The sequence below is a fragment of the Scleropages formosus genome, chromosome 11 (genome assembly GCF_900964775.1).
Source record: "Scleropages formosus chromosome 11, fSclFor1.1, whole genome shotgun sequence".
NCBI classification, from domain to species: Eukaryota; Metazoa; Chordata; class Actinopteri; order Osteoglossiformes; family Osteoglossidae; genus Scleropages; species Scleropages formosus.
Genome location: NC_041816.1, coordinates 21,155,893 through 21,181,775, shown reverse-complemented (window position 1 = coordinate 21,181,775; position 25,883 = coordinate 21,155,893). Strand labels below are relative to the sequence as shown.

Here is a 25,883-nt window from a genome sequence, read left to right as displayed (position 1 = left end):
CTAACTTGTGACAAATATGCCTGGTGGTTATTTTATGCAATTTTGAAGAACAAATTAATTAACACCTCGTATTTTGTTAGCTTTGATTTAAAAAAAAGGGGGCGCGGTGGCGCAGTGGCGCAGTGGGTTGGACCGGGTCCTGCTCTCTGGTGGGTCTAGGGTTCGAGTCCTCCTTGGGGTGCCTTGCGGCGGACTGGCGTCCTGTCCTGGGTGTGTCCCCTCCCCCTCTGGCCTTACGCCCTGTGTTGCTGGGTAGGCTCCGGGTCCCTGCGACCCTGTATGGGACACGCGGTTCAGAAAATGTGTGTGTGTGTGTGTGATTTAAAAAAGAGCAAAACATTTTACAACAAATAACTGCAGTGATTTCAGTACAGGTGGATTATGGACAGAAAACATACAAGTGTAAAGTTGTTAAAGAATGCCCAAGTGACTAATATGGGAAATTGCTTAAATGCTTTATAACCCTAACATGAGACGTACAAGCAAAACAGTCATGGACAACCAAGCATCCAGTCACAAGACCAGTTATATTACCACAGCTCCACTACTCCACTTATGCATCAGATTCCCTACTAATTAATATTTTGAAATTTAATTTCACTTTCTTTTTTTTCTCTTTTATGGTGAGCACACACACTTTTTACATTATTATAGGGAACAAAATCAAACACTCCTCAGCAAGAACTCTTTCCACTACAGTAGGTCTCTAACTATTATGTTTCAGCACCTGATATTTTCATTCATTATAATTCCTGTTTATTACTTGCTTCATTACCATGCCCTCAAATGTCCTGTGACAGTTATTACTTGACTGTGGCTCTGACCTTCCAGGCTGAATTCCCACAGTCCTCCAGTCCTTATGTTGTATTTGTGTTACACTCCATGGGGAAGGAGGAGGGTCACGGCCCAGACAGCCATCCCAGCAGTCCACACTTCATGCAGATCGTCCTTACAGCTCCGTTAGATTCCACACAATGGCAGAAAAATTGCAAGCATATTAGTTTCCTCAGCACTGATTGTCCGGCCTGCCAGAGGAGTGTTTGTTCTAAGCCGGACTGGATGGGAGACAAGTACTTTTTTCCATTCTGTCATTAGGTCAGAGCCAAGGCATTCCAGCCGCATAGTCCTCTGCCCAGAGCCCTGCCTGGCATCGATTACCAATCCTCACCTGGCTCATTGTCACATATCTGACACAGGTTCCACCTAGCGTGCCATACCATTTAAAAATGTTATTCTGTGCACACAACCAGCAGACAGCCATGTGACCCCAGTGTCACAGGATCTCTAAGCGAGGGGTCGCGTTCAGCTAATGACCTTAACTTGAACCCGGCATATGCCACGCAAGCTTTGAGTGGTCACAATGACAATGATACCTGTCAGACTTGCACAGTACCCAGCCGTGTTCCATGGTCCATTAACATTCTCAAACTCACTGCTAGAGGTCACAGTTGCTTTTAAAACTGTCAATAACAGTTTCTGAAGAAGAGATGGAAAAATAATGATTGGATCATGTGAACGAAACGTACGAAACTTTTAGAACGTACGCATTCTTTTAGAAGAAGGTAACTTCCAAAGCGAATGTGCAGTAGATCTGAAGATTATGATGCCACAAATTACATGTGAAATTAGAAGAATTAAATTGATGTTTGTTACAGGTTAGGAAAATGATTAGATATATTCCATCATTGTTAAAGCTATGGACGTTGGGGAGCCTTGAGCTCAATGGCAAGCAAGGTCAATTCAACCAGCCAAACCCCCACGGCCCTCCTCTACATCCATGGTGTGAGAGGCCTGCTGGAGAAGGCCCTTCTCACAGGGTCTTTTGCTACTGTAGCTAGACCCGCCTGTGGCCAAGCCGTTGCCCAGCAACAGGAGCCTGCTGCGGCAGAGGACACTGTGAGTATTTTCCAGGTCCTGCCTCTTAGATTTTCATCCTGAAGCCATGTGCAAGAGATGTTTGGATTTACCTCAGAGCTCCTAGGATCTGAAGCAAAAGATGTCCCAACACTCCTAAAGATCAAGTGCATCTTGTGGTAACAACAGGTTGGGGAAATCTGTGTGCTTCCATTGTTTCACAACCCATGTAAGGCTTTGCAAAGGTATTAGGTTCTGACAAACATAGAGGACTGGGGTTACTGTTTCTCAGTCCTGCTGAAGTCTTTCTAAAAACAGTATCTGACTTCCTAAGAAAAAAAATAACACCTGTTTATATGAAATAAAGCAATTTGTAAGTGAGACTTGCCAAAGGGAGTTGCTAAATGTCTGAGATGTTGCCTGTTTGGCATAAATGACTCACAGATTCTCCCAAGGAGGTCTTAGGAAAGAGTGGATATGTATTAGTGTTACAAATCTGTAATTTAAGTGTGCCTTGGGAAGCCTGCCAGGTCACTGTTTGATAAGGACAATAGTGGATATGTGTTCTTTCTTCCAACACACTATTTATTTTCCTAACTTTGGTGATCCCAGAAACTCACGAGCCTCCCTGTGGCCCATGAGAATTGGCTAAGGTGGCTGAACTTGATCACATGCTTAAAATCCTTTCTGTCTTTGAAGCATTTGAAATGTGTTTGCAGGGAATGAATCTAGGGGGGAATTATGGCTTTTTCACTTCATTCTTCCCATATTTAAACGTGGTTAATATCTGAAACATAATAGTCATTCTTCGATTCTGTGATTTTGACAAATAGCTATGCCGTTCAAAGTTTTTATTTCCTTTTGATTCTTTTTTGTTTTGTTTCTGATTTGATTCTCTTTATTCAGTTTTTAAAGTACTTCATGTCTGTCACACGTCTGTCATGTTGCAGGTATCAGACTGTCAGAATGACACCGTGTTATTCAGCTGTGATCCAGCTAGAGGAGTGGAAAGACTCTACTGCTAGCAACCCACTACTGTCAGGCACCTGACAGATCAGTGGAACTGCCTTGCTGTGCTCAACTGAAATTGCCTTGCCAGTTTTGTTCTAGGGCAAATTAAATATTCTAAAGAGCTGGATCCTACCGATAAAAATGCACCGTGCAATTGTAATTTTTACAGCACATAATACAGACAGTTAAGAATATAAGACTTTTTAATCTTCGACGTTCCATTTTCTACATTAAATTCTTCAGTAATATTTACAAAGCCTTTCTGATAAATCTACAGCTGGACAGTGTGTAACACATAGAACACTCGAAAAGTAATGAGGGCACGATATGTTCATTAACTGTAAAGGAGCAAGAATAAATATTTCACATTTGCAGTGTATGACTGTCTAAACCACAATACAGGTTTATTAAGTCTTTTTCCGCGCTTAAAGTTATTTGCTGACGTGAGCAACTGTTTCTGGGACATGGTGTCGATGAGCTGTAATGAATAGTGTGCCTGTATTCAACTTTATGAAAGACTTTTGCATATGTGTATCACATTGGAAGTACACTGCAGTTGAGTAAAATACATTGTTGTGTATTTACTGCAACATAAACCTTCGGTGTATAACAATCATAAATTGAAGTCAACTGTAAATAGATACGGGGGGTGCGGTGGCGCAGTGGGTTGGACCGGGTCCTGCTCTCCAGTGGGTCTGGGGTTCGAGTCCTGCTTGGGGTGCCTTGCGATGGACTGGCGTCCTGTCTTGGGTGTGTCCCCTTCCCCTCCGGCCTTACGCCCTGTGTTGCCGGGTTGGCTCCGGTTATCCGCGACCCCATATAGGACAGGCGATTCAGAAATGTGTGTGTGTAAATAGATATTTCCTTGGCTTTTTCTAAGCATAAGGCTAGTAACATAAGTGAAAGAAGTACAATTTGTAACTCACAGTTATTTGAAGCACATATCTGCAACATAACTGCAGGGGGCTTCATCTCAGTTAATTTGCAAAAAATTTTGCTACTCTCGGAATCCCTCCCACTGGAATGCTGTCATTTCAGTGTTCACCCAGTACTAAAGGAGCACCCATCAGTTTCACTTCTGTAGTTTTTTTTTTTTTCCTGACCCTTAAATTCCATATGGTACAACTGCATACTGGGAAATATGCTAATTTCAGAGCATCCTGCAAATCCTCTTATTGGGGTCATGAATATACAGATATCTCTTATGTATTTATGGTACATCCTGTTTTGACATGTTCCGTTTCCACTGGGGTTTTATAATCTCAGTGAGGTTCCTCAACCCCCTGTATGAAAAATTGCTTTGAACTCCGTGATTTCCATTTCCCACAAACTGGTGGCAGCTCAATCAAGGATTCATGGATTTGTGCCACTCTCGTGTTGAATTTCAGTTATAATCTCTAAGATTTGGAATTCTAAGCACTTTGTTGAAGTTGGTAACATGTTCCCTGAGGACGATGAGAAAGGGATTAGAAATTCTTGTAACTCACTGGAAAACAGAAAATGTCTCCAAATACATTTCTCCCAACAATTACCTTTTCCATAAATATCCGTCCATCCATCCGTCCATCCATCCATCCTTCCATCGGCAACAACTGCTTGTCCCAAGCGGGGCGAGCCAGAGCCTAACCAAGCAACACAGAGCTCATGGCAGAAGGGAAAGGGGACACACCCCTGAAGGGACACCAGACCATCACAAGGCACCCCAGCAGGACTCGAACCCCAGACTGCCACACAACGGTCACCGCCCAAATGAATGTTCATCGTATAAAAAATCCTTGTTTTTGTAGATTGTTACCTTGTCCTTCATTGCCACTTATGGAATATCTTTTCTTGTGCTTTATCTCAGGCAACCCTGATGGAAAAGGTCGCTAGATAAAAGCAAACCGAAAAGAAAGGAATTTAGCATAGATTCTTCATAGGCCACCAAGTACTGTAGTCTGTCTGGAATACTGCCACATTTTCAAAACGAACAGCAATACTGTGCTCACACACCTTAATAAACCCCTGCACTTAACAAGCTGCGAGCCGTATAGCAACTCCGTTAGCTGAGCGCTGACTGTATCGATTCCAGCGGTGAAGGAAATATTTGTGCTGCTACAAAGCAAGGAATGTCAGGCTGAAGAGATGATTCCTTGGGAGGTGGAGGAAATCTGTTTAAAATCCCTTCTGACATGAGGCTATGTGGCTAGCTTTTCTGCAGAGCTGTAACCTCTCTACTGGAGTCACTTCAGTTGCCCATGTCTGCAAGCGCAAACAGTAAAGAACAATTCAATGATTCAATGATACGAGCAAACAGAAACAATCACCCAGAGCCACAGCTAATTAACCTTAAATATCCTCTTTTTTTAAAAAATAAAAGGTCAGTAACTTAAACTGCCACTATCTTTGTAACAAATTTGTCCATAGCAGCATATCCCATCCCTTTATCCAGCAGAAATAAATTAAGGAACAAGGGTTTTGTTAAGAACTACTTAATGCAACCTGTGAAATAAGGGACAAGCCTCCTTAAACTTTTATTAATATATCTTGTCCATGGTGCTCTGCATTACTTATTCAGACGAAACAGTAATATGAAGACTGCTGACCATAATTCGAGGTGGATAAAGTTGTCTAACTAAAGTAAACTTGACCTTATCTGGCAAGATCAAACTCGTGTGACACAGAGACACACACCCCATTTCAAATGGATAGCTGGACACATGCATAAAAACTCAGAAATGGACACCTGGGGGCAATTATTACGTGCTCAGACATAGCTGAGTGTGCAGACATGTGGAAATGGATACTGTCCACTGATTCCCCTGATAACTTTCTCTTTACCCTGTTGCCTTGACGAACTGCTCTGATCCATTGTCAGACATAAGGAACAGGACCCTGCTGACGATTGAAGGACCAGAAGCAGAAATTGACAGGGACGGGGAGATGCCCCCTTGAGTCATGAGATGTTAAGGACTGGATTCTGAAAGTCTTAACTGTTTCAGTCTTAACTGAAACAGCATATTATTAATGTTAGCATTTTGAAAAAAAATTAATGTTCATAATCCTTTGTTTTCAGTTCATAATGAATGTTAAGTCTATTTTTGGACAACCACATCATTACATTTTGCCTTACCCTGTGCAATTCAGAACTTTTTCAGCATGAATCCACGTGTTTTACTTTATTCATTATGTTAAAAGCCAGCTTTTACTCCTTTGCAGGGAGATACCTCGCCAAAAACCTAACCTATTTCACATATGACTGAACAGGCAGTCCTTATTTCTCTCTTAATGGTCAACAGAGAGTGGAGAAAGAGAACTGGAGGAAAAAACCTACTAATATGACCTCTTCTCAGAGTGGAAACAGCACACGTGTACAGAGACTTTCCTGACTTTTGCAAAACTGGCAGCATTTTACTGCTGTCCTTGGCCATAAATGAATTTTGGAAGGGATTTCAGTTTCTTTGGCACTTGTGCACAATAGATTGGGAAGACAAAACATTGCTTTGATTGGGCCTCATTTTGCTGATGAAGCTGTTATTGCTTCCTTTCTTAATTGCTTCTACAGGAATTTGATTGCTGGATTTTCCAGGGGTTGAATAGGTTCTCCGATATTCAGAAAGTCTTGGCAAAGATACGTTATTTTCCTATTATAGAGACCACAAGCCTTACCTTAGGCCCTGCTGGCTTCCTCCATAAGCTGACTAATTTGCTTTTGTGCAACTTAGCAACAGGTCTGGTAGCTTCTAGAGCTCATTTCTTACAAGATATTTGAAAACAGATCTATACCCTCAGTTGTTACCAGGTAACAGATGAAGGAGGCAGATGTGATTTGTGGTTTGAGTGCCCAGGACACAATCTTTGCAATAAAATAAACCCTGAGCAATAAAATACGGATCTGAGGAATGTGAAACGTGTTTAGTCATTCTAACATTTTTTCCCAAAATACACCAAAACAACAGAAGTCATAAAACTACAGATCTGTATTTAAAGGACTAGATGAATCAGAACTCTGACTCAGCCACCAGTAATAAGACTAAAATAATAAAAGAGATATTTAGTGTTAGTTCAGTTTTCAGCGAATTCACCAAAAGTGTTTTTTGTTTAATTACATCCCAGGAGGTTGCTCCCTCTCTTCAGTTTAAACGCATTCATGCCTTCTGCTTTTAAATATATTATCGCTAGAGAAGAATACAAAACTGGATAGCTAGCAGAGTCTGGACAGTACCTGGAAATGACTGAAATCACTGTCAATGACTGACCGCAGAAAACAATGCACTTATGAATTTTAAGCTCTGCATCTTTAAAACAGAAAATGACAATAAGGTCTTTAATACTGTGGCACAGGTGACTGCAGCACGGGGGTGCCCAAGCACGGCATGTGCTCAATGTCTAAATTACAGTTTATTTAAACCTTCTCCCAGCAGGAGAGTGCACTATGTCTAGAGAGATGATAACCAATGCATATCCTCGCCACAGAGTCAACTGACCCCACAGGTGACAGACAATCCCGGTCCTGTCAACACCCTCCACTGTGCACTTGATTTTTAAATAGCACCAGTAAAAGTACGTTTTTGCACTCACCCTTGAATCTGTTCTTCATCCTGCCACCAGAAGTGAACCTGCATATCAGGTAGTATACTGTCCATATTCCTCAGAATATACCACAGGCTCAATGATTTATTAAAAATCAAATGTATTTTTTAAACTTATTGGAATTAAACTTGATTTCATGGTTTATGTGAATATATAAAAGATTCTTAAGACATAATTTGTAAGCAAGCAACCCCAAGAGTATCGATGTTTAAATAAGTATTTTTTTTTGATATACAGCGTTGGTGTAATTCCTTTTGCTGCCATCAGTGACTGTGAATTGCCTATTATATGGACAAAAGCTAAAGAAATAATAATAATAACACAGTGCATGACATTATGATGACCTTTCTAGTAAGTTTGACTACTTTCATACAGTGAAATGTCACATGTGGTGCTTTATTGTCTCAGTGGTTTTCCTAGCAGAGGACCTTAGGTACTTGAGGACTTGAGCTAACTGAGTTCTCTGTGTGTCCAGCCATCAGTTTCACTAGGACACTTATTGGCTCCAGGATATGGAATAAAGAATAGCCCCTGCAGGTCCTCAAAATGTTAAAACCTAAAAAACCTGGAGTGCAGTGTTTTAGGAGTGGCAGGTGAATCAGGAGTCAGGAAAGAGGCCAACCTCAATTTAGCAGGAGTGTTGGGAAGCCATCATGCTGCAGGCCTCTATATCTGCATGTGTCGTGTCTTAGAGACAGAAAAAAGTTATGAGCCAAGTGGCTGGTGAGAAATAACAGCTACACATTGTTAGCAATTCTTGAAGAACATTGAACATTTCTTTCACCATGATCATTGACATTATTTCCCCCGTGTAATATATTTTTGAAGTGGCCTAAAACAGACTCTCCAGGATACGTGAAGGAAACATGACACATCATTCTGGCGAATCATGACAAAAATTATACCATATGTTAATATACTTGTCAGTGCCCATGTGAGGCAATCCTCATAATGCTATATATTAACGAGTATGAGATGACAGCCCTCAAATAATTTGCTCCATAAATTAGCTTGGAAAACTAGAGTTTGCAAACCCCAGAAGCTGAAGCCATCTCAGAATTTCTTCAACTACATCTCATGTTCTTCATATAATGTTGACTTGCCCCAAAAACCTCCTTGGAAAACATATGCATATCAAAAGTATATTTCAATTATTCAGTTTAGTTAATTGTTAGGAAGAAATACTGAAAGTCTATCCTAGAATGTAAAAAACAACCATGTTCCAAGTGTCACAGAGAAAACTTTTGCTCATGGATGTGCTCAGCTCCCAAGATGTTTGTCTTGGGTAAAAACCTGAAAGGAGATAATTCTTTGTTACTCAGCTTCTCAGTTCTGCCTCTGATGTGGTGGAACCGCTGTCACTCAGAACTGCTGAATCTCTGCCCACACTTAAAAAGGATCTTAAAATGCACCTCGGTTACACCACGGGACAGTCACAGACACACTATTTACACCACCAGTTACTGTATATGGAAAATGAGGGTTTGACAGCTGTCCAACCGCGGGACACGTCATTTCCTTAACTTGAGGGGTAGAATCGTTCGGGTGGACAATAAATTAATGTAAAATACGAGCGCCATCATAACAAAGAAACTTATTCCACTAACTGCATCATCTGCACTTTCTTTTATTACATATTATATTACATACAGGACTCACTTCTCCCATGATATCTTAAGTTCATGTAATGTGTAATGTGTAAATATTCATGCTCTATAACTTTGAGCTCATAGCTGTTGAGCAATGGATACATTTTCACACAGCTACTCCTGTAATGTAATGTAAATGTTTTAAAATATATATACATATATATTGGGAATGTGATTAGGAACTGTCAATATTTGGATAAACTTTTATGCAGCTACATGTGTGATGTACTTTGGTTCATATGGTGGAAAGTAACAAAGTAACTGTACTTTAGAATCATGCATCTGCATCTAAGTCTGTTTTTCTGCTAATGTAATGTGCACATTGTATTTTCTATGAGATGTACGTTGCTTTGGAAAAAAGCGTCTGCTAAACGAATGAATATAAACGTAAATGTACGTAGCAAATACCAAAATAACCTAAAGCAAAAAGTAAAGTAAAGTAAAAAAGGAGCAACATATATATGAATTCTTACCTCAGCTGTGGGTCTCAGAGCACCTGGGTGGTGTGAGAGGACATGGGTTGGATCCCTGCTCAGTCTCTGTGGAGTCTGCATGTTCTCCCCATGTCTGTATGTGTTTCCTCTGGGTGCTCTGGTTTCCTCCCACAGTCCAAAGACAAGCTGTTCAGGTTCACCCTTTGGAGAAAAGTGTCTGCTAAATAAATAAATGTAATGTAATGGCTGCATTTTTATGTCACAGTGGTTTTCTGTCTACAGCTAACTAGTTGACTGGCTGCAGTTTACGTGTCCATTGGTATGTGGTAGGGAGAGCACTGTGAAAAATCACACACACACACACACCTTCAGAACCGCTTGTCCCTTACGGGGTCACGGGGAACCGGAGCCTACCCGGCAACACAGGGCGTAAGGCCGGAGGGGGAAGGGGACACACCCAGGACGGGACGCCAGTCCGCCGCAAGGCACCCCAAGCGGGACTCGAACCCCAGACTCACCGGAGAGCAGGACTGTGGTCCAACCCACTGCGCCACCGCACCCCCCTTGTGAAAAATCAATGGATATTAAAATGAAATGTTATAATTGACATGGGGGGTGCGGTGGCACAGTGGGTTGGACCGGGTCCTGCTCTCCAGTGGGTCTGGGGTTCAAGTCCCGCTTGGGGTGCCTTGCGACGGACTGGCGTCCCGTCCCCCCGCTGGCCTTACGCCCTGTGTTGCTGGGTTAGGCTCCGGCTCCCCGCGACCCCGTATAGGAAAAGCGGTTCTGAAAATGTGTGTGTGTGTGTGTTATAATTGATCACAAGACATTTTCAGTGCTGTTAATTAATTAATACTTAATATTATACAGTAATTAATATAATTAATATTTAAAAGCAGCACAGTGGTGCTGGAGCATCACAGCACCTGAGCCGTTCAAGGGAAGGTTTGAATATGGCTCAGCCTGATTGCAGTTTGCATGTTCTCCTCATGTCCATGTGGGTTTCCTCCAGTTGTTTTGGTTTCCTCCCACACTCCAAATATATGTTTTATCTTGACTGATGACTCTAAATTGCCTGTTGGGTGGTACAATGTGTGTGTATGGCTACCATGAAATTGAATGGCATCATGTCCTGGGTCTACACTGTGTTTTCACAATAGGTTCTGAATCATCATGACCCTGACTTGGCCAAGTGGTTAATGCAAGTCAGTATTGTATTAAAATTTTTATTGATATAATAACATTAAGTTTTTAAACACACTAAATGTACAAAAGGCAATCTTATTAAAATCCCACACTTTCTTATGAATATGGATTTTACAAATAAGGTACTTCACCCAATTAAAATTAAGAAACAAATTTTTGCAACGTTTCTTTTCTGTGAGTTTGTTTATGAGTCAGAGAATACATCTGGAAACCATTAAAATGTCCACCAAAGAACTTTGGGCAATACTGTACCAATGCTCCCTCCAACACTCTGGCACCATGGCCAAACTCCCAGCACTTCCAACTCAGCCAGACTGGAGTTCCAGCTTGTTTTCAGCTTATTTTCCACTGCTTACACTTGCAAATTCTTCTGCGCTCCTTCTATGTAATAAATACACAATCAGAACATAATACTAATTTTATTTCCACGTTTATGGCTTTTTCAACAGTCTGAGTACAAAATAACACATTTTTTCAAGCGTTACTGAATTTACATTGAGAGCTGCCATAGGAGCAGGTTGGTTGTTTTATATGAAAATATGAACAAGTTCCATATTTTCTTATACTTAGAAATAGTAGGAATAGAGCCAGTATTGAGTAATGGAGGACAATAGTACCATAGGTAATGCATATTATTTTGTGAGCATTTTTTATTGGGTGGGTGCAGAAAACATAGGAGGAACTGGTATAGAACAAGTATGAATCTACAACAGGTGGGTGTGGTGGCGCAGTGGGTTGGACCACAGTCCTGCTCTCTGGTGGGTCTGGGGTTTGAGTCCTGCTTGGGGTGCCTTGTGGCTGACTGGTGTCCTGTCCTGGGTGTGTCCCCCCCCACTCCGGCCTTATGCCCTGTGTTGCCGGGTTAGGCTCCGGTTCCCCGTGTGTGTGTGTCCACAACAAAGAGCAACAGGCTTCATAGACTTTCAAAATAGAAAGAGCAGCTTGGTGTTCATGGACACTGTGTGCCAACCCTTGTTCATAAAGAGTATTGACGTATATAAATAGAATGGACAACATGGACACATTTCATGGGCAAGTAATATCCATAATTACATTTTATGTCAAAAATACATTCTACTCACACATGGGGAAATTCAGATGCAGACACAAACATTTTCTGAACCGCTTGTCCCATTCGGGGTTGCAGGGAGCCAGAGCTTAACCTGCTTAACCTGGCAACACAGGGCGGAAGGCTGGAGGGGGGAGGGGACACACCCAGGATAGGACGCCAGTCTGTTGCAAGGGACCCCAAGCGGGACTCGACCCCCAGACCCACCGGAGAGCAGGACCCGGTCCAACCCACTGCACCACTGCGCCACCGCCCCCCCCCCCCCCCCGATACAAACATGTGATTTATAAAGTACAGTCAGTTACCCCAATACCACTGTTTTTGCCAGTAAATTTTTTCTTTTTTTTTTTGGAAGGAAGCAGATGGGAGATCATGTGAGAAGTGGGTTAAAAAAAGGTGTGTTTTGAGAATCTTCTGGAAAGTTTACAAGGATTCAGCAGTTCTGAGTGAGTGAAAGAGCTCATTCCACCACACCGCAGGCAGAACCAGGAATGTTTGCTTTGGATTTTGGAGCTCTTGTTCATGAGATCACCAAGCGATCAGATATGGAGGAATGTAGCAGTCTGGTTGAGGTGTAGTGAGTGATCAGGTCCTAAATGTAGAGGAGTGCAGTAGATCAGCTGATGATCTTGTAGGCTGTAACCAGCATCTCACACAACAGCCAGTTAAAGGAAACTAATGAACGAGGAATAAGAAAAGGAGGCTGCTCTGGCTGACTGGAGAACTCCTGATACTGCCAGGAGGGCAGTCTCCATGGAATAGCTGATCTTGAACCCAGACTGATAACCAGCAAGGGGAAAATTCTGGCCAAGGAGCAAGGAGTATAGATAACCGATTATTAGCTGCATGTCTAGGGTTTTAAGAAATGTGTAAATACATATAATAAATATAAATATTATATATAATATATAAATAGTACATACACGTTACATATGTATTATATATACATATTATACGTATATAATATAAAAACGATATTTATATAGAAATTTTTGTAAGTAGTTTCTTAATATTTCAAATTGGGTGATGATTTCATTAACTCAGATTATATTGGTTCTTGATCTTTGGATCACTGTGAATCAACAAAAAAGCAGATGTTTACAGGATAAAGGATATTACTGTTGGAGGACAATAGATAACAACAAAGAAGCTCAAGGTTTTATACTTGGGCAAAGATAAGCATGTAATTGAAAGGGTAAGGGAAAAGAAATAAGGAGATTAAAGATAAAGTTAGAAAGGGCATACATAAGTGGAATATTACTCCCATGATCTTGTTCGAAGGCTTGTAATTAGTGCAGGCACACACAATACGTCTGTTCATGAGCACATTTAAACGGCAAATGTGTGAAACCTTCTTGGCAAAAAAGGTTTTAAAAGTATGGATTGTAAGCATATGAAAAAATTTATCATTTTAACAAATACACACACACTTTCAGAACCGCTTGTCCCAGACGGGGTCACGGAGCCTAACCCGGCAACTCAGGGCGTAAGGCTGGAGGGGGAGGGAATACACCCAGGACGGGACGTCAGTCCATCGCAAGGCACCCCAAGCGGGACTCGAACCCCAGACCCACTAGAAAGCAGGACCGTGGGCCAACCCACTGCGCCACCGCACCCCACACTTTAACAAATACTTTACTGGCAAAGTGTTTGAACAAAATGTTCACTGAGTGCTCTGTTATGTGGTCTCAAGAGCTCCCCTTATAGTCATTGCTGTGGCAGTGCAGCCAGGTCCAGTTGAAGATCTTGCTTTCATCCCCATGTCTTCGTTGTGCAAAGCTTGGGGCAACAGGAGGGCAAAAACACAGACGGGCGAAAGAAGACTTGTAACATTTGTAAATTGCAAAGGCCACACATTAGGGCATTTATTCACTGTTAGCTTTTGGAATAACTGTTGGCAGTGGACCCTCTATGGCTGCTGGGAAACAGAGAAGTTACAGGGCATGTGCTCCTCTTGTTGGCCACATTGTAGGTCATATGACACTGGACTGGAGGGCAGTAATTTCAAGAGCTGCAAATCTCTTGCTCAAAAGGGCAACATGTAGTGCAAGGCAAGTGTCGGTAGTTCTTGTCAAAGTGTGCTGCGGGGTATGCCAGTTTTTCTTCCAACTGAGCTCATAAGCAATCAGCCTTGACTGGAATTTTGATAAAATGCATCTCACAGTCCAAATAATGGTTTAATCAAAGTCACAGTTGGGATAAGTGCAAGGGTAAGATATTGGAGCACAACTGGAATGAAAACCAATGAATTTATGAGCTTAAGACAACTCGGACCATATAACCTCTGTAGCAATAGTTTAGGATCCATACTTGTAATTTACAGGCAGTAGGTATAAGTCCTACATCCTGTGTGTTTTAGTATTAATTCAGCCTTGTCCCTGAACAAATGAGTCCCTTCTAGGCTGTTTTGATGCTGTAAGTGGCTGACAGAATATGACCACCCTGTGCACTACTCGGGGGTGTGGTGGCACAGCACGTTTGGCCTGTGCCTGCTCTCTGGGGGGGTCTGGGGGTTTGAGTCTTGTCTGGGGTGTCCTGTGACGGATTGGTGTCCCATCCTGGGTGTGCCTCCTCCCCCTCCAGCCCTGTGCCCTGTTGCTGAGTCCTGCTCAGGGCATGTGGTTTCAGTCAGTGTGTGTGTGTGTGTGTGTGTGTGTGTGTGTGTGTGTGTGTGTGTGTGTGTACTATTTTCTGCATCTATAGTGTCATTAACAGTGCATGTAGTACAAAGGTACGGTCCACCCTGACTGTGCACATTCAAGGTAATCAGATGGAAAATAACACATAAATAGTGAAAAAAAAAACAAAAAAAACCATATTCCGTCAATAAGGGAAAGTTAGTGTCGTTCATTCAACTGAACAGCATGTGGAATAATGGCTGGAGTACGGTCCTCAGAGAAATATGTGCACCGTTGAACAGAACATGTAAACCCTGCAGTAAGAGCACTGCGAATGGATTTGAACCCACAACCTGCAAAGCAGCAATACTTTCCGCAGAACTGTACTTGCATTTATAAGACACAGTGACAAAACAAATGTTTTGTATAGGTGAACAGATGATCTATTTACCGTTTTAAATGTGTCTCACCTGCTCATCTATACCCTTCATATTGTCAAAATGATCATGAAAATAATTGTCCTTCCTGAATGTAAAACAGTCAGTTGGAAGTTATCCATCATATAAAGTGTGCATAATTATTTCATACCGCGCTGCAGCAACAACATCTTCTCAAGTACCAATGACTTTTATACTCAAGAATAATTCTCTCACTCATTTTCGGAACTGCTCGTCCTATACGGGGTCACGGGGAACCGGAGCCTATCCGGTAACACAGGGCATAAGGCCGGAGGGGGAGAGGACACACCCAGGACAGGACGCCAGTCCGCCGCAAGGCACCCCAAGCGGGACTCGAACCCCAGACCCACCGGAGAGCAGGACCAGGTCCAACCCACTATGCCACCGCACCCCCTCAAGAATAATTACAAATCCATAAACTCCCAAAGTTGGAGTGATAGGTGATGTTAAATTTATAGATTGTTTCCTCAGAATGATAAGGAATTGAAGATGTTTTGCCTTCCCATTTAAATTAAATTACTAAAAAATGCACAACAAAAATAATCTTAAATTCTAAGATAAAGTGTTAAAGTATATTGATTATATTACATTAGGGTAAAAATGTGAGCTCTGAAATTTTTCGTAGGGATGTAATTGTTTCCTGCTCCACATCTATGCATGGTGTACATAGACTCTAAGGGCTGTAAAAGCTGTATGAATAATTGCATTGCTACTTTAGCAGGGAGAGATTAGCGTCATGAGCAGCGCACTCAGCCCCTGGCTTACAGGACATTTTATGTCCTGCCTGGGCACTTAATCATCTCCGGCACCCAAGTCCTTAATAAGATGGATTGTACTTCTGTAAGATTCAATCCAGCCTTACTTTTTCGTAGATATTACAGCATTTATAATTCTTTTTTTTTTTTCTTAAGGAGAGGTTACCATCTAATTAAGGAAGAGATGAAAATTGTTAAAAACGCATTTGAGGAATATAGGATTTATTCGGTCTGTACGCTGCTAAAGCCCTATCATTATTATTATTATTTTTATTATTATTATTATTATAGTTGTAGTCATACAGTAGTAGTAGTAGTCAAAATAGTTGCTGTTGCAGCAGAGGTTCTCTCCAAACAGTGTCATTTCATTAGTGTAGTTTGAATTCTAATGCAAATCTGCCAAAAGATTAGTTGCAATGATTTCCACTCCATATATTTCCCTGCCCTGAACACATTTCATGACATTTTTTTAGGATGTATTTTCTAAAGAAAAATAAAAATTCGATTAACAATGTCTAACAACCTATCGGTGTGTCTACACCAAAACTGAATAGAAAGAAGATGAACATAACCCTCTGAGGTCCCATTGTGTCCCTCCCTCTGCAGAGATTTCATTTTAATAGAAATACATTTAGACAGAGCTATGCATCAGCTTGTTATAATGTAGAGAGACCATTGTGCCAAGCTTTCACATTCAGTTAGCTTTAAGATATACAAGGATAGTGGGTTTTAAATGCACAAATAATGCGCTGCCTTTAAACGAGGCAAGTGATACGAAATGATACACAGCTAGTCATGGGGAAACCACGCTGTGGCTACTCCGTGGGTTGTGTTCCACAAGCGTACCACTGTTACTCTGAATGTAGACCTAAAATTCGGATTTATGCCTCGGGCACACTGTCTATACATCTCCTTGTCGGCAAAGTGCTCGCTTTGGGCTGTACATTCATGTTCGGTGTTGGCTTAGACGAAGATGCCTCCAATACCATTTAAAGTTCAGGAAATCTTCCACAGATCTGTTTGTTGCTTCAGAAGCAACTTAAAAGGCAGAAACACACACGAGAAAACTGCTGCATTTTACAGTATTATTAGTTTTTTTTTTTTATTTTCATGGTTTTTTTATCAAAAATTGTGCTTTTACAGCAGCATGGTTATCATTTAATATCAAATGGAAATGTAAAATTCCATTTTATCTTAACCTTTTATCTGCAAAACGCAGAAATTGTTCTGTAGAAAGCATGTTTATTTAATGATTATACATAAAAATGGTAGAACAATAAATACAATGCTATGAAGATACAATTTTCATGCACATAAGTCATCTTTTTTATCCACAGAGTTAGCAAACTAAAAGAGCCAAATAATAAGCAAATAGCCTCTTTGAGCCCCTCTCAAAATGTTTGCTCATTCAAGAAGATCTTATCTATAGATGTGACCCCTGTTCAGGTACTTTAGTCAGGAGATCTAGATTAGGCTAGATTAAATCAAAAATGGATTTTCAGGTACAAATGGAACACTGGTTTGGATCTGAAAATACGCACTGAAACATGTAAATATATTTCAGTCAAAGGAAAAAACTTTGAGTGACTTTTTGAATTTTCTTAAACTACTTTGATATTTTAGAAAGATGCAAATAGCACTTAACAGTAAAAGACTATCAATACAGGCTTTTTCTGAAATCGAATTAAATACAGAATCACTGTTGGTTATACGAGAGGAGGGAAAATATTGAAGATGCAAAGATAAAAAATGAGGCTGGTTTATTTGTCACTGTCAAGAAGAAACTACTTTTAAAAGTGATGCAAATACATTTGAATACATTCATCGCATGATAGAGATGCATAAAGTGCAATGACCTCACAGTCTATTAGTTTGCCAGATTTTTTTAAAAATTATATCTGAATATGTTTCATGGCTAAGCTTGGAGAAGGCCATAACAGATGTGTAACACAATCACGTTGCATTTCGTTACAAATAAAAACATAACTAAACCAGGATGATTGTTCATGAAGATTCCCAACATCAGCCTTAAATACGTTGGTTTTACAAAACCCACTAAGTAAATTCAAGCCACTACTTCACACGAGCGATATTAGGAAATGCTTTAGATAGAAAATATTCGTGACCCAAATCCATCAAATCCATTGACTAATTACATATACCAACGACAATTCGTTCTTCTCCCACTACTCTGTTTAAATATTCCCACAAAACAAATTTAAATAACTGTCTGCAAATCACAACCATGCAGAAAAGAAATATAAAACACGCAAAGCTGTAAAATGGTAATATTCGCTTAAGGTACCTTTCATATTGTACAAACTAAGATGGTTCATTTTATTATCCATTAACAACCTTTATCCTAAAATCCAAAACACTATAGATCAGTAATCAATGCTTTATTTTACAGGGACAGGAAGTCTAAAGTAAAGCTTTTCTTGGAGTACAATGGTTTTACTTTGTAATTGCTTTGCAAACATTCAGCCAAAGTGACAAGTATGAATGTTTAAAGATCAGCATCTAGTGTATAAAACTGTGTTTTCCACTATGTTTCTACTTCATTTTACAATGTGAAAGCCTCTAAAAGTGTCCCCACCTATCAGTAGGCACAGAGCTGATTTTTGGAATTTCACGTATCAATTCACGCAGCCATCGTCTTACTCTCAGGGTATTTTTGGTTAGAACTGCTTGTTTAGAGTTTATAATTTCCAAATTCTCATTACTTCTTATTGGAGAAATCTGTGCCATACATTATGCTTTCAATGCAATGGAACCAGTGTTTCCTCAAATTTAAGATTTCAAAATTATTTCAACAGTTAAACTAGGGGGAAGGAAAAAGGGGAAGAAAAAGTTCTTTAATGCTTTCTGATGATGTATTAGTGGCAAGGGGTAAAACATTCATTTAAAGAAGGATTTCTGGAATGATATAAGGCTTAATTTATTGGTGGATGAATTATTTAACTCGTCTGCATAGCCAATAAAAGTGATTTTTGTAGGAGGCCCAAGGACACATACATATTTAATCCCCCATTTTTCACCTGAGGGCCTGAAGTTTGTTTCACAATCTTTCCAAAAAACCAGCTCACGGTTACTGTTTGGTTTGGGGTAAAATGTAGAGATGCAGCAGCTCATAGATGTTTCCTGTCCTCAAGGCTGGAAGATATAAAGGCAGCTGTTTCTATTTCACAGCAGATCCTCTGCTATGTCATGGTTTTACTATTGTTTTGATATACATCTGGTGGTTGACTGTTGGGCTGCTACCACAGGATGTGGAGACAGAATTGTAGGTGATGGTACAATTCCACCAAGATCAGAAGGTACAAGAGTGTTCATATTACAGAAGTAACCCCCTGTGTGTATCAATTGTGATAAATTATTAACTCTCAAATGTTACACCATCATGGTGGACAATACACGACATCATCTGGAACCACTTGTCCCATAGAGGGTTGTGGGGAGTCAGAGCCTAACCCAGCAGCACAGGGCAAGAGGCTGGAGGGGAGGGGACACACCCAAGACGGGACGCCACTCTGTCGCAAGGCACCCCAAGCGGGAGTTGAACCCCAGACCCATCAGAGAGCAGGGCCCGATCCAATCCACTGCTCCACCGCACCCCACACCCACCACAACAATAACCAGAATTAGTCTTGTCACTGTTTCATTATGTTTTGCTTCAGCTGCTCTTATGTGATTGCCCAACCATGGACTGGTGTCCTATCTGGTAGTTAAGTCTTAGCAAGCAGTCCGTAAAATAAAAAAAAAAAAATTTACTGTTTAACTTTTGTATTTTGGATCATTGTCCTGTTGCATGACCCATTTTTTGTGCAGCTTCAGTTTTGAATTCATTGTTTCCTCCATGAAATAGCAGCCTGTGCAGGCACTGATGCAGCAAAGTTGCCCTAACCCATGATGCTCCTCCACCATGCTTCACAATTGGAATGAGATTTTGGCATTGGTTTCCTGCACATTTTTTCCTCTAAACATAGGATTGTGTGTTTCTCCTACGGAGGTCAACTTTTGTCTCATAAGTCCACAGAACATTGTCCCAGAATTGCTGTGGAACATCTTGGTGGTCTTTTGCAAACTTGAAAAATGCAACAATGTTTTTTGGAGAGTGATGGTTATCTCCATGGTGTCTTTCTATAAACACCATTCTTGTTCAATATCCATGTATTGGTGTTGACCCTGCAGTAAGAAAAGTCTCTGTTCACAGCAACAATAATCTCTGGATCTATAAGGTTCCGCCTCCTTATAGAGATAACGCCATCAACAAGGTCTGCACAGCCACCGCTGTTCCAGGAACACTTTTTGGAACCCATCAACAGACCATATGGTGGTTACAACAGTCCACAGAGGAAGTTGTTTGGCTATTGCAGCAAGGTGCCACCAAAGCCACATCTCCAGAGACACTGCAGCTGCTGGTTCCCAGAGCCCTCACAATATGTTCAGTGATGCACCTGTCCATTCTGACCTTCTGGGTGATAAAGTTGTCAGAAGGTCTGAATTTTATTTTAGCTCTAATTTTCCTGTAAAATTAATTTTAATCCCAAGAAAGGCTTAATAACTGATTTATGTCATAATGTTGCTTGATTCATAACCCAGTAGAGTTACTTTTGTGGAACCCTAACCATATGTTCATGTGACGTTCAAATACAACATTCTTGGGTGCTGATTTGATTATTTCTTTGGCAGCAACTATTATAGGATAGGTATTGTGTTCCATGTTCTAATTTTTGTTTGCAGTCAGAAAGAAACCCAAGCTGCATTTTATCAAAGCACCAAAAACTGCAATTCAATTAATTTTGGACACACAGTCCAGTCCAGTATGTGATTCACTGCTATATCACAATACTTCCAAGTCTCAGCAACATACTGCTGACATAAAGTGTCTGTGACCTTACTGGTAAATTGTTTGCAGACTAAATTTATCATTGATCCTTCATGCCAAACATGCTTGTCTATATAACCTAGTCTTGTATTTTTCGTCATGATATTTAACTTGGGAAATACAAAAATATTTATCAGTAATATACATTCACCAGACACACAATAGGCATTTGATTTTAGCTGTTAACTTAATTAAAGCTTTTGTGTCACATATTTATTGTCTCAAAAGCAAACATTGCACAGATGTTCCTTCTATCCTATTGACTGATAAATGTGGTTTGTAAAAATATGTGGTCTACTCTCAGGAACACGCATTATGTTAAATATATCACAGAGCAGGTGCAGAGTGGTGCAGCGGGCTCGGCCGTGGTGGTCTGGGGTTTGAGTCCTCCTTGGGGTGCCTTATGATGGGCTGGTATCTGGTCCAGGGTGTGTCCCCTTCAGCCTTACACCCTGTGTTGCCGGGTTAGGCTCTTGTTTGCTGAAAAACCGCTTGGGACAAGTGGTTTCAGCCAGTGTGTGTGTGTGTGATTATTAAGAGCTGCCCCTGTTGACACATTTGTTTAAGCCAAGTCTTTAGTGTCTCATTTGGGTTATCAGATCAGAACAGTTCCATTGCCTGAATAAGATTAAGAATTTTTCTTTCAATTCACCATAGTGAATATGTAAAGTAAACAATATTCCACTAAAAAAACAGTCAATGTCCTTTCCCACACCAGTGTCGTTCTCAAAACCTCCATATGAACAATGCCAGTTTCTAGCATTGGAACCTATTGAGTTACTGCCCGCAGCCAACAGCAAGCAAAATCTATAGTCAATTCAAATGGATGTAGCGACAGAAAATGACAGCTCATTTCTCAACAGGAAAAGTTTGCAGGAAGCGCAAAGTTTTACAAGCTGGACTTTACAGCCTAAAGCAGTAGTTATTGAAGTCTCAGTTAATAGCCCATGCTTATCAATTTTTAAAATGTCCTTTGTTTTTTTTTTCTACAGTAACTTTGGAAAAGTGTAAATTGAAAAGCAGGGACAGTTGGTAGCATAATGGTTAGTGCTGTTGCTTTTAGACCTAAAGTTCTCAGGTTTGAATCTCATCTCTGGCTGTAGGACCCTTGAACAAAGTACTTTTCCTAAATTGCTTCAGTTGGATTTTTTAGCTCTATAAATACGCAAATAATTGTGAACAGATTAACACTGAAAGTTAAGAGAAAAGCATCAGCTAAATGAACAAATGTGAAAGTTTCCAGGCAAAAATACAGAAATTTGACTGATCCCCCCAAAGAACATTCTAGAGACCATAGAAGTAGAATCCCCTCAAAAACCATTTTAATAAAGAGACCAACCTTGCATTCCAACTATTTTGTCCTCATCTTTCACCACACATCAGATCCAAGATCTCACCTGAAAGGGTATACCTATGTTTACGTTTACATTTATTTTATTTATTTACCAGACGTTTCCACCAACAGCAATGTTAATTCATCATGATGAAGAACATGAGAAGAATTTGTAACCTCTGCAGAGACTTAGTCAGATTCAAACCATCTTCAGTGCAAAGCCTGGATTCTTTGAGACAAGATCTAGATGCACTTATTTCCTGCAAAGAGCTGTAGTCAGTCAAATACAGTATTTCCAGTTTCGGTAAAACTCTTTGTATTAGATGGGGTCCAGTGGTGCAGTGGGTTTGACCAGGGCCTGCTCTGTCATGGGTATTTACACAACTGAGTAATTTTTACTGCACCATGCCAGTGGTAACTACTTTGCTCAAGGGTACTACACCAAGTCCTCTTATTGCTTTATATACATTATATTTACCTTCTCAGAAGGACAATGTTAAAGCTACAAGTGACAGCTATGCCAACAGTATGTCCATTTCCACCCAAGCACCACCACTTGAGCTGAGGAGGAAGTAAGGAATGGAAAAAAAACTAAATGACTGTCTGAAATAACCCAGGTGCACGAGTCTGAACAAGGCAGAGGCTCTGTCCATGGTGCTGAACAACCTTGAGGTTCCCATCTGTGTTCATGAGCATCTGATCTGAGACAGCTGTTCTCCTTGTTCTACCTCATGTTGGTGTGTCTATAGGGCACAAAAATAGATTTAAATATGTCCAAAGCTTGACACAAAAAGATTACACTTGCTTTATATTTAATAGTACTAGTATTATGAAAAACAATATACCTGTAGTGTGCTGTGGCACGCCTGGGCTGCAGAAGAGGGGGGGGGGGTGGTGAGGAGGAGGGACTTTACCATACCTGTTGGTAATAATTGGTCCTATTTTATCCTGTCTTTCCCAACAGTAGAATGGACAGACTCTGGAGATCTGAGAAAGTGAGGAAGAGAGAGCCAAAGACCGAAAATCTGCAACGACCGCACAGCACGGCACACTCCAAGAAGACAGCACCCCTCCCCTTTCCACAGTTTCCGAAGTGCCTTCACTGATGCACTGCACACGTGAATTAAAGAGTCTTGCCACCTACTGGATGCCTCCCTCATGTTTGTGCCACATGTGCATAGGAATGAAAAATGTAATCATAAGCATATCAACAATATAAAGAGGATTTGTCAATGTCTGCAACAGAAAATGAATGCAAAAACAGCTAAATATATGTATGCAAGAAAAAAAATCTCAATATTACAGAAACCCCCAACAGAGAGCCACAAACCCAGGAAAGGGAAATCAAAAAAAAAAATAAATAAAAATTTACTGTTGAGAGTTGATTTCCACGATAACACAGAATGAATGTTCACACAAGGTGCTCCCTGGCTGCCGAGCCTGATAGGATACAGCCCCTCAGCTGCACGGGCCCAATGTCAGGAACACTCTCCATGAAAACAGTGAGGCAATCAAAGAGGCTCTCCAGTACTGTAAATTACTCTGTTCTTTGCTGTAAGACAAGAGTAAGCGCTGTCAAGTCAAATTTGTCTCATGGTCACCACTTACACAGTTTTCATGTTAAAGGATGGTACTGTTGCAGTTTACCGTTGCCTTCTTCCGCATATATCTTCAGGTTGCATACATGGGAAAAAATGCAAACTCCACACCGTAAGCCAGATGTCTTACCCCCGAGGGTGCAGCTCGGGTGATGTTAGGCATCAGCATTAGTGTTTTATTGAAATGAGCAGAAATCATGAATCTCTAAAAAAACTTGTGATCAACGTGTGAAATAGTCAAAGAAGCAAAACTGAATAATATTCCTCTTTTGAACTATGAAAAACAGGCAGAAAGCTGCTGTTGAACAGTTCTCTGTGTGTAGTATGTGACTTCTTTAGATATTCTTGGAATAACTTACTATATATATATATATATATATATACACACACACATATATATATATATATATACACTGTATATACACACATACACACTACAACCACTTGCCCTGAGCAGGGTCGCAGCAAAGCAGAGCCTAACCCAGCAGCACAGGGCACAAAAGCTGGAGGGGGCGGGGACACACCCAGGACAGGACACCAGTCCGTCGAAAGGTACCCCAAGCAGGACTCGAACCCCAGGCCCACCCCCATTTAGATGTATATATATAAATAATAATAACTGTAATAAATGTAACCTTAACATTATTAGTTGCTTTGGAAAGAAAGACCTGTTAAATAAATAAATGTTATATATATGTGTGTATGTATGCAAATATATTTATATATATTCCATATATGTATGTATATACTGTATATATGTGTATGGACATACATATATGTGTGTGTATATATGTATATATACAGTATATACAGTATATATATATATATATATATATATATATATATATACATACATACACACAGTTATTCCAAAGAATGACACGTAATTTCTCATTCATAATTTAAATGATTCACTGTGTTCATTTTCCATCTTCCACAGAACAGATTTCTCCCAAAATTACTTATACAAATGATGTAGTGCTGCCTGATTAAGTTTCAATTGTAATGGAAATAACAAAAAAAATACTTATAAAAACCATTAACAGCAAAGAAAAACATTATTTCTGGATATGAACACAATTGTCAGAAAAAAAAACCTGGAATTAAACCTCTGCAGTCTAATCAGTAAGAGAACCACTCATGGCTTTTGGTGACATTACAATAAGCATCTCAGTAAAATATTTTTGCTATACTATGTGTGTGGGCATACACACGCACGCACGCACACACGCACGCACACACACACAGAGTACTGCTTCTGGGGTTTTTCCTCTAGAATTGATGCTACTGCTTGTGTCTTTATGTTCACATGTCCAGTACTTATACAGCATATAAAATTCGTTCTTCAGCAATGTAACAGGTTTCTTAAACTTTTGCATCATTTATTGTTGTATTGCAATTCTGAAAGCCAGGTTATTCTCCAGCTGGCTTTGCTCTAAAGATTAATCGAATGCCATGGAACGTCACGCGGCACTGGCTGTGTGGGTGTGTCGATGGGCAGTAGGCAGATATTCAAGTAACATTTGCTCCAGCACAGAGATGTGGCTGGCTTTTAAAGCACTTATTCAAGTGTTTTGATGTAGCTAATTATAATACTAAGTGCATTCTGGTCCTGTGAACCACTTTGGAGCTAGTGGAGGTGTTAGAGAATGCAATTTCACCCAAGCCCTACTCCTTAAAAATTGCTACGTTGGAGACACTCATCCCTCTGTTGAATGGACTCTTGAGAAGATGGAATACTGTACTGGGGACCTTAGTACAACTCACCCGCTCACACAGTCATTCACGCATGTGCAAAACAGCTTTATGGGGGATTTTTTTTGCCTAGCCCTCAGAGATCCACCAAGATTCTTCTTCTGCTTCAGTTCAAGGCCACTGTGGGGGACAGAATAATGAAGTCGTGATCCATTTAGCATATGACCCAAGGCATAGGATCTGTCAAACATTCTCTGTGTCTCCTTTGTGTCTCCAGGTGTTGAACTTGGTCAAATCTGTGCCTTTGTTGGGCACCAGAAGGTGAACAGAACCACAACATCATGGTAACAAACCAAACCTATAATAGAGAGGAAATCAGCAGAATTTCCCATTACTAGAAATGAGTTTTTGTAAATTGTTACCTCAACAAATCAAAACCTTTTAGCCTTTTATAAATGATTTTTTTTTTTCTTTCCTCCTATAGCAACCCAGGATTGTTGGCAATGACTGCATGATTCCCAAAGGCAGAGGGGAATACAGGGCAGCCCACAATGGCTTAGATGGGCTACATTTACAGCAAACAAGTCACACTGTAGCTAGGTACTGGACAATGGTATTAAAAGTGGACAGAGAATATTAGATGAAAAATAACTGTAATAAACTTTACTAGTAATTAAAGATATTGTACTTGTGACACCATTGGACTCAAAGTGTTCAATATTAGAAAAACATGAAACAAAAGA

The 25,883-nt window shown here is 40.4% G+C and overlaps 1 protein-coding gene across 1 annotated transcript in view; it reads left to right on the top strand.

Annotated features, from left to right (window-relative positions):
• Nucleotides 1-22,872, top strand: part of LOC108940794 (potassium voltage-gated channel subfamily A member 1-like) — a 61,483-nt gene extending 38,611 nt beyond the window's left edge. Inside the window, exon 3 of the mRNA XM_018763161.2 lies at nucleotides 22,812-22,872. Within this exon, the coding sequence (XP_018618677.2) occupies nucleotides 22,812-22,846 (35 nt within the window). The 3' untranslated portion in view covers nucleotides 22,847-22,872. The remainder of the gene's footprint in view (nucleotides 1-22,811) is intronic.
• The last annotated feature ends 3,011 nt before the right edge of the window (nucleotides 22,873-25,883 follow it).